We start from the raw sequence: 16,540 nt of genomic DNA, 5'->3' as shown, positions 1-16,540 counted from the left end.
CAAAGAGGTTGATCTGTGGTGTGCGATTCAAGATATAGACTCCTGAGGGGGCGGGCTCAGGAGTGCGCGCTGACAGATCTCGCGGCCTTTCAGGCGTGAATGGATAAATGCTTCGATTTAGGCCCATGACTAGTGTCATGTACCATACTGTTATATTGCAGTGAACTGCGATAAGGAACTCACTTTGTGGACAAAAAACAGCAACAATTAGCGCTAGGAACTGCTGCATAAGGACATGTTTTCCCTTTACACCTTTGCTTACACTTTCTCCATTACCAACAGCAGCAGAAACAACAACAACACCGACAACAATGACAACAACAACCACACCAACAACACCGACGACAACAATGACAACAACAACACCGACGACAACAACAACACCGACAACACCGACAACAACAACAATAATAGGTCCTGGTATGTGAAGGAGGAGATATATTAATGTCTCAACTGATCTTTTTTGTACTGTCTGATGCTGTTGTCTCAGTGTTCCATTATGTTTATGTTTATGTTTATGTAATGCATTATGTTTATACCCAATTTCGTCTTGATAGACGTAAATGAATGTGACTTGGATCCATGTGGTCTGAACTCCACCTGCTCCAACACCATCGGCAGCTACAACTGTTCTTGCTGGAGAGGATACACTCCAACCAACTCATCTCTGCCTATTAGTACCAGCAACCCATGCATAGGTGTGTTTCTGTGTATGTGAGTGGGTGCATGTGCGTGTAATTGGGAAACCTTTCTCCCTGCATGTCCACGACAACCTAAAAAGTAAAAAAAAATGACTTTAATGTAGTGTAATTTGTGATAATCTGCCAATTGGTTCCAGCAATCCATGCATAGGTCTTTGTCTGTTTGTGTTAATGATATTGCTTCTTTGAAATGTTGCCCATTTTCTTATAGGGCACCAAGTGTTAAAGACCTTTTTTCAGAGACAGAATGCCTCCTGTGCTACGAAATGCATTACTTTGATTATGAAACCATGTAACACCATAATGTATTTTGTCCACGAAAATTCTCACTTTGTGGACAAAAAACAGCAACAATTAGCGCTAGGAACTGCTGTATAAGGACATGTTTTCCCTTTACACCTTTGCTTACACTTTCTCCATTACCAACAGCAGCAGAAACAATAACAACAACAACAACAACAGTAACAACAACAACAACACCGACAACAACAACAACACCGACAACAACAACAACGACAACAACACCGACGACAACAACGACAACGACAACAACAACAACGACAACAACAACAACAATAGGTCCTGGTATGTGAAGAAGGAGATATATTAATGTCTCAACTGATCTTTTTTGTACTGTCTGATGCTTTTGTCTCAGTGTTCCATGGTGGTCAACGTTACACTTTACTACCACTATCAATTATTAAAAAACTGTCTCTGAGCAATGCCCATTTATTTCTATCAGTGTGTAACCATCATTACTGGATTTAATGACACCTAAAACAGTTGAGTTTGAGTGAGGTTTATGCTTTATTTGTGTCTCATTTTATCGGGAAACAAAACCATCATTTAGTAAAACTGACTAGTATGGATTATGAGCTTTAGTTATTGAGGTGTGGTATGTTGTAATATCTTGAGCACGGAAGGAAACAATATGTGTCGGATGCAAAGTGCAAATGATAACTTGTGATGTATTAATTTTCTGTGATCGTACGTCCAACTCCTTTTTTCCATCTGCAGTTTCTACGATCAGTTTCTCTTTGACAATGAATCAAAACTTTGATTTTCGCCTCAATGATCCAACAAGTGAAATATACAAAACATATAAAACAGATATTGAAAATGCAGTAAGTATTAAATGCAGTAGGTATTAAAATTGCATAAATTGTATAATATTGCATATTATAAAAATGTATTACTAACCAGATATTAAATACAAATAGTAAAATAATAGTCTATCCATTGTTTAAATTAATTATTACCTTAATACATCCCTAAATTATTGTCACTTAGGTGGAGAACAACTTTAGAGAATTACAAGGTTATAAAGTTGATTCAGCAGCTGTCACAAGTTTCAGGTATACTGATTTTATTGTTTTTGCAAATATCAAAGTTACTGTGTTGCATATTCCACGTGTTTCCATGCAATAATGTTGGTCATCGTTGTTAATCTGTCTAAACAGGTCAGGTAGTGTGATTGTTGACTTCTCCCTTCAGTCGACAAATCCAAGCATTAGTTTTCTGGATGCAAGTGAAGGTGTCATAAAGGACCTTAAGGCAAAAAAATATGAATTGGCTGATAACCCCTTTGTTGTAAGTGGTAAGTGATTTTGAAAATGGCATTTAAAAAAAATAATTGAAAACTTTTTTGTAGCACACAATTTGCATCAACACTTTTCCTCACATCTATTTCTGTTCCTAGAAAGGACAGTCTTGAGAGAGGGCACAGGCGCTATTTTTCCCTTGGAAAACATGGTGTTAAAATGCAGTGGTGTGACTGAATGGAGATTTAATGGGCAGAAAATTTCTGGCTCTTCTGAAAGACTCAACATTCCAAAAGTCAGCTCCACTAACAATGGTGAGTCGTTGAATCAATGAAATAATTAACATTTACACTTCACCCTTTACTGCTGGCCCAGAAAACCAGCCTGCTTATGCCCCTTTCTTTTCAGGTGGTGCACTTTTTAAGTTTCCAGGACCTTTTTTTCAGGACCTTTTGCATGATTTCACTAGCAGTAGTAATAGAGAAAATCTTAGTTGAAATGCTAAAGATGATTTCTGCATGATCTCTACTAATAACTAGCTTGTAATGCTACGGTGTAATGTTTAAAGTTCAAGTTTACCAGTCGTAATGCCATTTCCTGTCACCACTAAATCTACCAAGTCCACATGTCTTGCTCATGAAGGCATGTTTTAGATGAATGGAAAGTGAAAGCTGCATTTTGTTAATGACAGGCTTACCCCCACTCACACATACCTTTTGATTTGAACCCTCTGCCATAGGATTAGTGTGACCATGTCATGGCAGATGCCGTATTCTGTCTGATGATATTATTGTATAGTGTCATGTACATCACCGTTATTATATCAGTTATAGCCAAGAAAGATCTGGCAATGTGACATGCAATTACAGGGTATTGTTCAAGCTAATGACTGGTCTGAAAGCTCAACAATGATGAGCACGCATTTTATGACAGTATCATGTCCTTAATGCTTTTCTGTAGCATCATTTCTGTGTTTTGTCCCCCTACAGGTCGTTATGAGTGCATATCAACAAAAAACTCAGTGCCTTTTATTCAGTGGGAAAGAATTGATAGCATAAAACCATACCCAATCATTCAAAAGAGTGAAAACAAAACCATCCAGTGTAAAGACAGGCAAAGTTTGACCCTGCAGTGTTGTTCAAGCTCAGATTATGAAGTTGAGATGGTGAAAGTGGTTGACGTCAATAATTATCTCCAGGAGCAAGGTGAGTTTTTACTCATGAAATGCAGATTATCACAAGGTGTCAGAGTTATTGAATCCAGTATATCCAGTATAATAACACTTTCAGACTAATATCGCTCTCTTTTTCTTGCCTTAGGGCCATCTGAGAATTGCAGGTATTCATACCTTATACAGAACTGCAGAAAAGATCCAGGAGAAGCTGTGCTCAGCTGCAAAATAAAAAACCCTAAATTGCAGAACTTTGGTTACAGTTCAAAAAATGTGACCTTAAGTTTTAAAGAAGAAGGTAAGGTTTCTCCCTGCCCACTCTATTAATATGCATATAACTCAACTTCACCTACGTCTGTAAGATAAGAAAAAGGAAACGCCCTTTTCTAACTTTCAGAGTTTGCCTGTTCTGATGAAACATTTGGCGCTGGAAATGATGGCCAAGAAGCTAAAGGGGACTGTGAAGGAGATGAAGTTGGTACTGTTACAGCAGTATGTCAGCAGAAGGATTGGGAGATTATAGAAGATGCGTGTGTTTTGCTTGTGATCCAAGAGCTGGAAGATGAATCTAAGGTAATGTTCTTATGTTGTACTCATTCTCCTATACAAAGGATGAATGCTTTCACCGCTTTTATTTACTTTGTGTTATTGTAGTTAGAATATCAAAATCAAGGTTTGTGTATCACTGAAATGAGACCACCTTTAATCTTTTTCTAATCACAAAAAAAATTCTGTTTTACATACATTCAGAAATATCATATTTCCTGACAGATGACCCTTTGTCATCAATGTATTAAAATTGTAATGTCAGAATCAAGTTTCTATCGAACCCTTTGGAATATTTTAAGCATCTCCATGAAAAAGAAAAAGGGGAATTGATGTGAGTTTCCATCAGCTGTGTTAAGAGAATTATTACAAGGGAAATTTTCATCCTTTTTTGGGAAAAATGGACACCTCTTTAGGAGCTTTGTAGACAGGCTTATTTTTTATTTATTTTTTTAAATATGTGAGAATGGTAATAACAGAGAATGGTTCTGAAGCTAATGAGGGCTGAGGTGGTGATAGCCACTGTTGTCACTGCCAGGTTCCATATAGCCGGGGTAACACACGCTTCAGGTAGTTTTGGCACATAGTATGAACCCACTTTACTGAACAGTTGTGGGTTCAACATGTCAGGTTATCATGGCAACTGAAACACACCTGCGTAAGAACATGTAAATAATCATCATCATAGTAAAAATAACCTGTTTCCATTAACCTTAGTCACATTTTGCACTAGGCAAATGGGGAGTTAATGCACCCCCTTTTAGCGAATACATTTCTTCTACAACTTTTGTGAATTTCCCACACATGATTTCCCATTCATATGGTCCCAATGTGTATAAAATAGTTGAGTGGTAACAGTGCTGACAGCTTTTAAAATACAGTATTTGATGTGGCTGCTCATTAACATGTGCTGGCATCTAACATCATGAGACAAGATAGTTACCAATGTTACCGTTATAACAGCATTACTTACAGTATGTCTTACACAATAGCTTTCATGACAGGTTATGGCATCTGCAATTGCATGTCAATGTCAGTCTTAGGAAGAAAGTTTCAAGTATAGTGTTATAGTGAGATTGTGTACAATATGAACTGTTTGATTGTGTTATAGTTTTAATATCTCCCTCACATTTTTTTTCTAGATTTTGTCAGCAGATACCCTACCAGAGTTTGTGGAAAGATTAAGTAACACCACATTGGAAAATGAAGAACGGATAACTAACTCAACAGCAAATATGAGAAGTGTTGTAAATATCCTGAATAATGTTGCAAACACTTCACGAGGCTTTACAATCAGCGTGGATGTCATAGAGGTAAGTACAATGTAAATGTGTAATTGACAAAGGTTTTGTGTCATTTGACTGGAAATGAGGCCAAAACAGATGATTGGCACTGCAGGTAAACTCCACATAGTCTCTATGATTGACAGACTTGAGGCAAAGTATGTAATTCTTAAAATATGCATCTAGTATAGTAAAATATTTAAAGTCAGTGAATGATACAGTCAATCTTGCTTTAAGCAATAATTCATCAGTGTTTTGGAGAGTTGCTTGCATTTAAAAGAGTTGCCAAGACATGGTAAGGACAGTGATATGTGGAAAAGTTCCATATATAAAACGTATGTGTTAGTATGAAATATTTGGTGACAGTGGCAGTATTCGAATGATGTTTAATTTACTTTACCACTCTTCTCTCTACATTTGTCCCTTTTGCTTTTAATTTCTATGGCCCAATCCCATTTCTTATTTTTCTATCCCTACCCCTTGTTTTCGAGTGCCCAATCAGTTTGGAGGTGCCACTCAAGTTAAAGGGGTAGTGGTTGAAATATTCCCCAATGAAATGGGACAACAGAGTGTAGTCCTGCCCATGGCAATTTCTGCCCTGCACTGATATAAGATGAGCAGGGGACATGGAAATAACTCTACTGGCACGTGTTATAACAATCAAATCACATATTCCTTTGCTTCTAAGATAATCCAACAAAGCATTCTGAGAATGTTCTTCTATCACATCGTTTGGAGCCTGCATCTGAAAATGCTCCACTTGGAGGGCCAGATTCCCTCTATACCTCGATTCCCAAAAGAAATGGGAACACACAGAATGGGGGGAGGAGGGGGGATTGGGATTGGGCCTGTGTAAGCCTGTGTATTGTGCACCCTAATCACACAAGTATACTTTTGTGTTTAGAGCTACATTGTGTTGAAAATATTCTAACATTTTAGATCAGTGATTCTCAGTACGGCTCCTGCATCCTGAACTCATCAGTGGCATGCTTGTTTAGCTAAATACTAGTGCTGTCAAACGATTAATCGCATTTATGTCATAGTTAACTCAAAATTAATCGCGATTAATCGCAAATTTGTATCTATTCTAAATGTCCCTTCGTTTATTTATTTTTTCCATCATTTTATTTGTATTTTAATGCCCTTATCAACATGGAAAAGTGGATTGGCTTGCTTTAAGCAAATGTTTTATTTTATTAAAAACCAACATTGCCAAACAGGGCGGTACAAAATAAAATTATAAAGTGACTCAGCCTATAGTGCAGTTAAACCATGGCTTAATATTTTCTTTTTTTCAAGTTTGCTGGGAACATAGCAGTCAGGCCTCTTATTTCAGAAACAATGAACCGTAACAGTTAGGTTACCAATAAAAGGTAAGCCTACTACTTCTTTGCTTTCAGCCAGCTGCCTGTTGACATTTTCAGACAACAGTGAAGCTTGCTTCTATTGCACAACACAACTTTTAAAAGTCAACTTTCCATTCAGAAGCTTTTTATCATCCATTTCGCCGTATCGCGCTCACCATTCACTCAAACCGTAACGTTAGCCTACTACACAGTTTGCGAGGCCAAAAAGATCGTTCATCTAAAAAAAAAATAATAAAAAAAAAAATTGCGTTAATCTCGCGATAAAAAAATTAACGCCGTTAAAATGGGTTTGCGTTAACGCCGTTAATAACGCGTTAAACTGACAGCACTACTAAATACACCTGATTTGTATGGAGTTTCAAAATGGACAAATAAATGTCACGTGATTCACAGATGTATTTCCTGATTCACATATAAATTTCACGCGATCCACAAATGTAAATGCTGTTACATTTATTTACAGACTAATCAACATGCATTTTCAATCGGTCTAACATGACAATTTGAAAATAGCCTTTACTGTACATCCAGTAATTAACTAGTTTAATGTTAGCTCTGTAAGCATTATCAAACATTACCTAACGTTAGCCATCAACACAATTTGCCACCAAACTGTAAAAGTATCAATCATCATTCAATCATTTCACAAATGCATTTCACAAAATCGGCCCGTTTTTCAGTGCATGTTCAAAACTGCTGGACAGGATGGATGGAAGAATGATGATCTTTTTTTAGCTTGATACATAGCTCAAATAATTAAATAATTGAAGTAAAGCAGTCACCCAGTGGCTGTAAGGTCTCAGACTTTTGGACCTCTCCCCATGTACTTTTGAAAAAAGAAAATGCATTTGTGAATAAAGCTGGGTAAGGAAAGAAAAAGAAAGAAATCCACAAATAAATGCAAGGATGTTCACAAATGGCGAGCATTTGTAAATGTACGTTAGTTACTCTGTATAGACATTTAACAGTTTACATTTGGGAATGGCGTGATGTTTATATGTGAATCAGGAAAAACATTTGTTAATTGCGTGCCATTTATTTTCAAATCACAAAATACATTTGTTAATCGCGTGACATTTATTGGTGAATTTTGAAACTATTCTAACTCTATAGATATAGTTTATCAACAACATGATAATTATACAGATTTATTCAAGTGTAGAAGATATGCAGGGCATGGGGGAGTTTCCAGGATCATGACTGATATCCATTACCAGCTGTATAGCTATGGCATGTTAGTACAGTTGCTATGTTTTGTTAAATTTGCTATGTTTGTTGCATTGTAGGAGAGTGTTGCTCTATACAAGGTATGCAAGGAACAATCACAAACATGATCATAGTTTCAAATGAGAGAATCAGAAGGATAATATGCAATATACCTTTCAACAACCAAAGCAATACGGCATTAGAGTTATGCTTGCCTTTGCGTATAGTCGTGCTATGGGAAAAGGCATAAATGTTCATTTTCTAAACAAACACACAAGCTCTGCCTCCATAACCACTACCTTTTTTATCACTTCCCAGAATTTCCTCAACGCCTCAACCGTCCTTGTGTCCAATTCTACCGTCAATGTCTGGAAGCGTTTAAATGATGGCAATACAACAAGGAATGTCAGTGCATCTTTGCTGGGCTCTATTGAAGTTATTGTGGGATCCCTGCAAGATGACACATCCTTTGTAACAGGAACAGATATCATCCAACTACGCCAAACTGTTGTCAACAGCTCATACAATGAGACACTAGGAGTGGATTCGTCTGCTGCAATCTTCATCCCAGAGGGAGGGAACCTTACAGTTACTGTTACGCCCCCTGGTGGCTCGGAGTGGGACGCAACATAAGGGCAACAGGTTTGGGCAAGTGAGGGTGCAGTCACACAAAGCCAGGACACGAAAGTAACAAGAAAGTATTTATTTACAAAAAAAGCAACACAGGGATCAACAAGGACTGTCAGTGGCACCAAAGAAAAGAACATAACAAAACCCACCCCCCATGGACAGGTGCTTTGCACCCAAAAAAATACAGTGGGTGGTGCTCACTCTAACCTAGGGTATTAACAACAAGTAAACCTACGTGCATGTAGTATGTAAACCCCGGAGTATCTTACCTATCCTTATTGACCCTGTGCGCACAACAAAAAGAAGTAACAAAGACAGAGACAAAACAAAAGTAGACGGCTAATAACTAAAGTAATAAAGTTTAACAAAGGTGTAATAACTAAAGACAAATCCAAAAGCATCAATAAACCAGCAACAAACAAAGCAATAGCAAACACAAGCCAAGCGAGCTCAACCAGAGCTCTGCCACAGCTCAACCCAAAAGCAACAACAAACTATTAACAAACACAGGACTATTTGAAGGGAAATGGTTGATGGGAGATCTGGAACAGGTGTGGTGATTGGATGATTGGAACCAGGTGTGCACATCTGTGAAGTAGGAGAATGAAAACAGGAGGGGGAGACAAAACAACAACACCAACCAACAACACAAAACAGAACACAATACATGTAGGCCTAAAACATGTACACATACAAGACATACAGAACAGTGTATGTAACACTCCCCCCCATAAAGAGTCAGCCCATGGCTGACGATACCTCAAACCATCCCGTACCCAAAATCAATAATTGCCCCCAGTAACCACTGACCCACATTTACACCCGAGACAGAGCGTCCGCAAACACATTGTCTGTGCCCTTTTTGTGGTGGATCACCAGGTTGTAATTTGTTATAACTAAAGACCAACGCATTAGTCGCTGGTTATGGTTGTGCATGCGATGCAAAAACACCAGCGGATTGTGGTCTGTGTAAACCACCACAGGCTCCGCACTAGACCCAACATATACCTCGAAAAATTGGAGCGCGAGCAGCAACGCCAACGTCTCCTGCTCTATAGTTGAGTAGCGCATTTGGCTACTATTAAATTTTTTCGAAAAGAAACCTACAGGGTGGACCAAACCCTCAGAATCCATCTGAGTTAGAACTGCACCAGCACCAATACAGCTCGCATCGACTTCAATGGAAAACGGTTTATTAAAATCAGGAGCACTCAGTACTGGGGCATTACACAAGAGTGCTTTACAGCATTCAAAGGCGATTTGACACCTATCTGACCAGACAAACTTTACCAATGGACTGATCAAGTCAGTCATTGGGGCTGCAACGGAAGAGAAGTTCCTACAGAACCCTCTGTAGTAACCCGTCATTCCGAGGAATCGGCGTAACTCCCGCCGAGTGGTTGGTACTGGGAAAGACGTGATAGCTGCGATCTTGGCCTCCAAGGGACGCACTTGGCCTCCGCCCACCTGTTTACCCAAGTAGGTCACAGTCGCCTTCCCAAACTCACATTTTGCGAGGTTCAGTGTCAGAGACGCATCAGCCAGTCGCTGAAACACGGTTCTTAGCGAGTCCACATGAGCAGGCCACTCTGACGAGTGTATTACCACATCATCCAAATATGCAGTACAGTTAGGCACACCACTAAACACAATATTCACCAACCTCTGGAAAGTGGCCGGAGCGTTTCTCATCCCGAAAGCCATCACGGAATATTGTAAGAAATTATCGGGAGTCACAAAAGCACTGATGGCAGAAGCCCGTTGTGAAAGGGGAACTTGCCAGTAACCTTTCAATAGATCTAGCTTTGTGACATAGCGAGCTGATCCTATGGTATCCACGCAATCATCTACGCGGGGCATAGGAAATGAGTCAGGCACAGTAACATGGTTTACCTTTCGGTAATCTGTGCAGAATCGGACAGTAGCGTCAGGCTTTGGAACCAATAAGCACGGAGAACTCCATGGACTGGAACTGGGCTGTGCTAAATTATTCTCCAGTAAATAATCAACCTCTATTTTCATCAGAGATCTTTTGTGTGCATTTACTCTGTATGGGTGCTGTTTAATAGGTCTGGACTCACCCACATCTATGTCGTGCTCTAGCACCGTAGTGCGGGTAGGCACATCTCCAAACAGACAGGGGAACTCGGAGATAAGGCCGAGTAGGTCAGCTTCCTGCTCCCTGCTTAAATGATGCATTAAGGATGGAAGTTTCAACAACATTTCTGAGTTTGACAACCGAGGGGTCTGTTGCTGGGCATTTCGCAAACTCAGGCCATCCTCATCACTCACTGCAGTAGGGCTCACAGCTACTGACACCGCAGCCGCAACAGTGGCTACAAGAGGCGCACTGCATGTCTCAGGCTGGACGTCACCTCTAGTGTAATAATTCTTCAACATGTTTATATGACATACTCTGGTTTTTCGCCTTCTATCAGGGGTCCTGACAACATAGTCAGTATCACTCAACCTCCTGTCAATAGTGTAAGGACCTGAAAATCGAGCACTCATGGAAGTACCTGGAATGGGCAGCAACACTAAAACCAAGTCACCTGTTTGAAGAGAACGTGGAAGTGCTTTTTTATCGAACTGCCGCTTCATACCTTGCTGTGCAACAGAGAGACTCTCCCTAGCGATACTGCAAGCCTCGTGCAGTCGTTCTCGGAAGCGACTCACGTAGGTCAGCACGTTTCGCTGGGTGGGCGAACTCTCGCACGTTAGCTGATCCTTTAACACTCTTAAAGGGCCTCTAACGGTGTGACCAAATACCAGCTCTGCTGGACTAAAACCTAGTGACTCTTGCACTATTTCCCTAACCGCAAATAAAGCCAAAGGGACTCCTTCATCCCATTCCCTACCGCTCTCCATGATATATTTGCGCAACACTGACTTAAACGTCTGATGCCATCTTTCGAGTGCCCCCTGAGACTCCGGGTGATAAGCACTCGAGATTCTGTGTGATATTGACAGGGATGTTAACACCTGTTCGAAAATACCCGAAAGGAAGTTGGTACCTTGATCGGTTTGTACGATCTTAGGGAGGCCAAAAGTAGAAAAGAACTTGATCAGGGCCCTAACTACTGACTGAGCTGTTATACTCCTAAGAGGGATAGCTTCAGGGTACCGGGTAGCTACACACATTATGGTTAACAGGAACTGGTTACCAGACTTCGTTTTTGGCAGAGGGCCAACACAATCCACCAAAACATGCTCAAACGGTTCCCCTATAGCTGGGACCGGGTGAAGAGGCGCAGGCTTAATAACCTGATTAGGCTTCCCAGTGACCTGACATACATGGCATGTACGGCAAAACAAAGACACATCTCGCTTCAAACCTGGCCAGAAGAACTGTCGCAGCACTCGGTCATAGGTCTTCGTAATACCTAGATGACCAGACCAGAGATGTTCATGAGCCAGAGATAAAACGGACTGTCGGTACGGTGTAGGCACAACAATTTGAAAGACATTACTCCACTCGTTATCCAAATCAGAGCGAGACTTCCATCTCCGCATCAGGAGATCATTCTCCATAAAATAATCCATTTTTTTGTTCTTAGCGCTCTCTGGAGCAAGAGCTGCAGCAAAACATTTGGCTAAAGTAACGTCCTCCTTCTGAGCAGCAATAAGATTACTTCGAACCATAGGCAACCTAGTTGTCTCTTTGGTGGAAGTATCACACTGAACTTTAGGCTGGACACTCGGCTCAGCAGTAGACTGAGGAAACACAGGTGGGGAAATAGTTTGGCCAGTCAACTCAGTCGCGAACAGAGTATCCGACAAATCAACTGCTTCACCCAAACTACGTGCTTGAGCACGGGTGACCACACACACAGGGAACACTTCAGGGAAGTCCTGAGCCAACACATCAGGCTGCAAAATCTCAGGTCGTTCTAGAACTTCTAAAACTGGCATAACTTTGCCACCAGCGATGTCATTCCCTAGCAGAAATGTGACGCCTCTAACGGGCAAAGACGGGCGCACGCCCACTTTAAACACTCCAGTTGCTAGGTCGCAGGATAAATGTATCTCATGGAGAGGCACAGACACAAACCCCATTTCAATGCCTTGCACAAGCACACTAGAGCCACTTAAAGTGTCATCACAAAAAGGTAACACGTCTGACAATATAAAAGACTGAGCGGCGCCAGTATCCCTGAGTATGCGCACTGGACACTGGTTCAACGGCTTTGCGCTGAGGGAAACCAGCCCGTCCAACATAAATGGTTCATAACAGGGTTCCAGAGTATCACGCTCCATCTCCGGGGCTAGTGACACTGGACCCACCAACGTTCGCACTAAACCAACCTCTTTTGGTCGTTTGCTTGGCTGTGACAGCTTGCGTTTTAACATAAAACAGTCATTCTTTATGTGACCTGTTTGGTGACAATAGAAACACTCCCGTTCCTCGGTGGAGCGGAGTGGCAATGGACGTGGCGGACTAGACGGCATTCTAGCTGAGACAGAAGGAGTAAAAGACCTACTCTCATATCGGGGAATCCCAAAAGTTTGCTTGTGTGATAACACAAACTCATCAGCAAGCACAGCAGCCTGCGCTAATGTCCCTACCTTTTGCTCATTGAGATACGTCACTATTCTATCAGGCAGACTATTCTTGAATTCTTCGATGAGAACTAACTGTGACAGAGTGTCAAAATTAGTCACGTTACTTGCCTTGCACCATCTATTAAACAGAGTCTCTTTCTCGCGAGCGAACTCCACGAATGTTTTACTAGACAATTTTTTAAAACTTCTGAACTTTTGCCTATATGCCTCAGGCACTAGTTCGTAGGCACGAAGCACAGCTGTCTTAATAGTTTCGTAACACAAACTATCTTCTAGTGAGAGTGCAGCTAAAATCTCCTGCGCTTTCCCTGTTAGTTTACACTGAAGCAATATCGACCAGACCTCTTTTGGCCACTTCAGTGATGTAGCAACTCGCTCAAACGCAGTAAAATAAGCATCTACTTCCGTCTCACGAAATTGAGGTACCAACACAACATTTCTACTCACCTCAAAACCTCTGGTAGGCGCGGAGGGATCAGTGTGTATGGGCCTAGTAGGACCAGGAGACTGAGCTATACTCACAGCAGCAGCAGCTTCTAGTTCCAGGCGCTTTAGTTTCACCTCTTTTTCTGCTGCTATTTCTAATGCCATTCTTTCTGCCTCCATTTCTAACTCCATCTTCCGAATAGCCAACTTGTGATTGTATTCGGCATCTCTGTCTTTTTCCTGAGCCTCAAGTTGCAAACGCGCTAAGCGTAGCCTATGGCGGGCATCATCGCTTATCCTAGGTAAGGAAAAGGGAGAAAATCGGGGCACAGTACGAGGGGGCTTCAGCTCCACATTAGAGGCCACCTCTACAGGAACGGACTCATCCTCAACCAGCCCTCCCTCAACTACCTCTTCCTCCATGCTGTCCTTCTCTGCACTAGAAGACAAGGATGGGGGAATAGCGGGCTCACTAGCAGTCGCACTGCTGCCCGTACCAAGCACTTTTTTCTGTACTAACATATGTACAACAGCTTCTTTCAATTCTGCTTTTAGCAGAGTTGGTGAGGCTGCAAATTCAAAATGTGCCGCAATGGCATACAAATCCTTTTTCCTACAGCGATCAATCTGCTCCACAGAAGGATCACTAAGAAAACCCTCAAGATCAAAAGTGCTCATGTTGTCTTAAACAGCCTTAAGCCAAACCTCAACTAACCTAACCAATACTAACAGCCTACTTGACGTGTGCACTGCACACCAACACTCATCAAACCTGTTGCTTAAAAGGATCAAGGATCCCGGACGAGCCCCCAATTTATGTTACGCCCCCTGGTGGCTCGGAGTGGGACGCAACATAAGGGCAACAGGTTTGGGCAAGTGAGGGTGCAGTCACACAAAGCCAGGACACGAAAGTGACAAGAAAGTATTTATTTACAAAAAAAGCAACACAGGGATCAACAAGGACTGTCAGTGGCACCAAAGAAAAGAACATAACAAAACCCACCCCCCATGGACAGGTGCTTTGCACCCAAAAAAATACAGTGGGTGGTGCTCACTCTAACCTAGGGTATTAACAACAAGTAAACCTACGTGCATGTAATATGTAAACCCCGGAGTATCTTACCTATCCTTATTGACCCTGTGCGCACAACAAAAAGAAGTAACAAAGACAGAGACAAAACAAAAGTAGACGGCTAATAACTAAAGTAATAAAGTTTAACAAAGGTGTAATAACTAAAGACAAATCCAAAAGCATCAATAAACCAGCAACAAACAAAGCAATAGCAAACACAAGCCAAGCGAGCTCAACCAGAGCTCTGCCACAGCTCAACCCAAAAGCAACAACAAACTATTAACAAACACAGGACTATTTGAAGGGAAATGGTTGATGGGAGATCTGGAACAGGTGTGGTGATTTGGATGATTGGAACCAGGTGTGCACATCTGTGAAGTAGGAGAATGAAAACAGGAGGGGGAGACAAAACAACAACACCAACCAACAACACAAAACAGAACACAATACATGTAGGCCTAAAACATGTACACATACAAGACATACAGAACAGTGTATGTAACAGATGGGGTGACCAAAGGTCCTCTTTTTCCTGAACATGCCCTCTTGCAGCTGGCCGGGATTTCTAAATCGTCAAAAAAGTCTGCGATTTGGATTTTGCTTTCTACAGTCGCCATTCATTGTTGTTCGCATTGCTTTGACCTTAGCCTTGTCTGTGGAAGTTTTATGTTTTTCGAAAACAGATCAAATTCAACACAGTTGCAGTCATTGGAAACGACAGCAAAGGTCAAAGGTCAGTGTGGTTGCATCATATACTATTTAACATATGTAACTACCGTTCAAAAGTTTGGGGTCACATTTCCTTGTTTTCCCTGAAAACACACATGAAATGAGTTTGAAGAGGAAATATCGTCATGGACAAGGTTGGACATAGTTAATTTTAATTGAAATAATAATGATGTCCCTCAAACATTGCTTTCGTCAAAGAATCCTGTTCATGGAAAACAAAGACATTTCTGACCCCAACCATTTGAACTTTTGTGAGAGAGTAGCTGTTATGTATTTAAGTCCAATAACATAGATGCATACGTCAACTACTTGTGTCTAGTGTCAAGTTCTTGAATAAAATTGTATTGCCTCAGTCAAGTAAGTTATGTTTTTGGTGCCATTTGCCTGTCTGTTTGTTTGTGATGGTAATTAGTTTTATACCATATATTGAAGATTCAGTCTTAGGTTTGATCAGTCAGGATTCAGGTTTATTCTTATACAGTGGTGGCCAACCAAGGGAGACAAAGCCTGAACGTCCACTCATAGTTTCACCTCAGGCTCATCTGATTTGTTCCTTGGGGAACAGTCGGTTAAATACACTGACATTAAGGGGTGTCACCGTCTATTCAAATGGGCCATGCATGCAGGGTTCTTTGTCTCGACCTGGGGGGGGAGGTGAGACCAATGTCGCACCTCACTTACCCAGGTCAGAGACAAAGAATATTCACCAAGCAAAGTCCACTCATGGCTAGTTAAATCCAAATAAAAGTAACAATTATGACTAGGTATAATATCATTGACTTATTGACTATGGCATATTCTTATGACCTATGCTGGTCCCTTCATTTGTCAGCCGGATTTCGTAAAAACTACTGATGAAACTGGAAATATTGCTATTCTGTTGTTGTAAGACATTAACTCCTTATTTTGTATCTGCAACTCATTTTGGATGTGTACTCTGTCTGTCTCACTGAGACCTGAACAAGTGGCATGTGAACCCCTCCCCCCCCAGATAGCCTCCCCCCTGCTAAAATCCTTTGTACCCTGGTATCACCCCCCTCCCCCCATACTGTAGGTGAACCACTCACCCCACTGTCTCCCCCTTCCTCTCACTTATAGGTGCGGTCATCCCCTCCCCTATTGTATTCTACCTGACTGAAATGTATAAATGCCAACACATTCTGCTATCAGGTAGGCCTTTCTCTGAGCACCAGCTGAGAGGGGTCTCCACGCCGAAATAAACTACAGAAACCTGACTTCAACTCTCCGGTCCCTTCTTCAACTTTAGCGTGCTCATTTAGATTCTATCACTACCATCCTTCAATC

General features: G+C 41.2%; 1 protein-coding gene across 1 annotated transcript; it reads left to right on the top strand.

Annotated features, from left to right (window-relative positions):
* Positions 1 to 1,609: 1,609 nt before the first annotated feature.
* LOC105893989 lies at positions 1,610 to 8,448 on the top strand. The gene is made up of 9 exons (XM_031581254.2): positions 1,610 to 1,825; positions 1,992 to 2,056; positions 2,162 to 2,298; positions 2,401 to 2,556; positions 3,232 to 3,447; positions 3,562 to 3,711; positions 3,811 to 3,986; positions 5,102 to 5,272; positions 8,134 to 8,448. Exons 1-9 carry the CDS (start codon positions 1,655 to 1,657, stop codon positions 8,446 to 8,448), a joined length of 1,557 nt encoding a protein of 518 aa, XP_031437114.2. The 5' UTR covers positions 1,610 to 1,654.
* Positions 8,449 to 16,540: the final 8,092 nt, after the last annotated feature.

The sequence above is a fragment of the Clupea harengus genome, chromosome 15 (genome assembly GCF_900700415.2).
Source record: "Clupea harengus chromosome 15, Ch_v2.0.2, whole genome shotgun sequence".
In the NCBI taxonomy this organism is placed as follows: domain Eukaryota; kingdom Metazoa; phylum Chordata; class Actinopteri; order Clupeiformes; family Clupeidae; genus Clupea; species Clupea harengus.
This window is presented reverse-complemented; position numbering and strand designations above follow the sequence as displayed.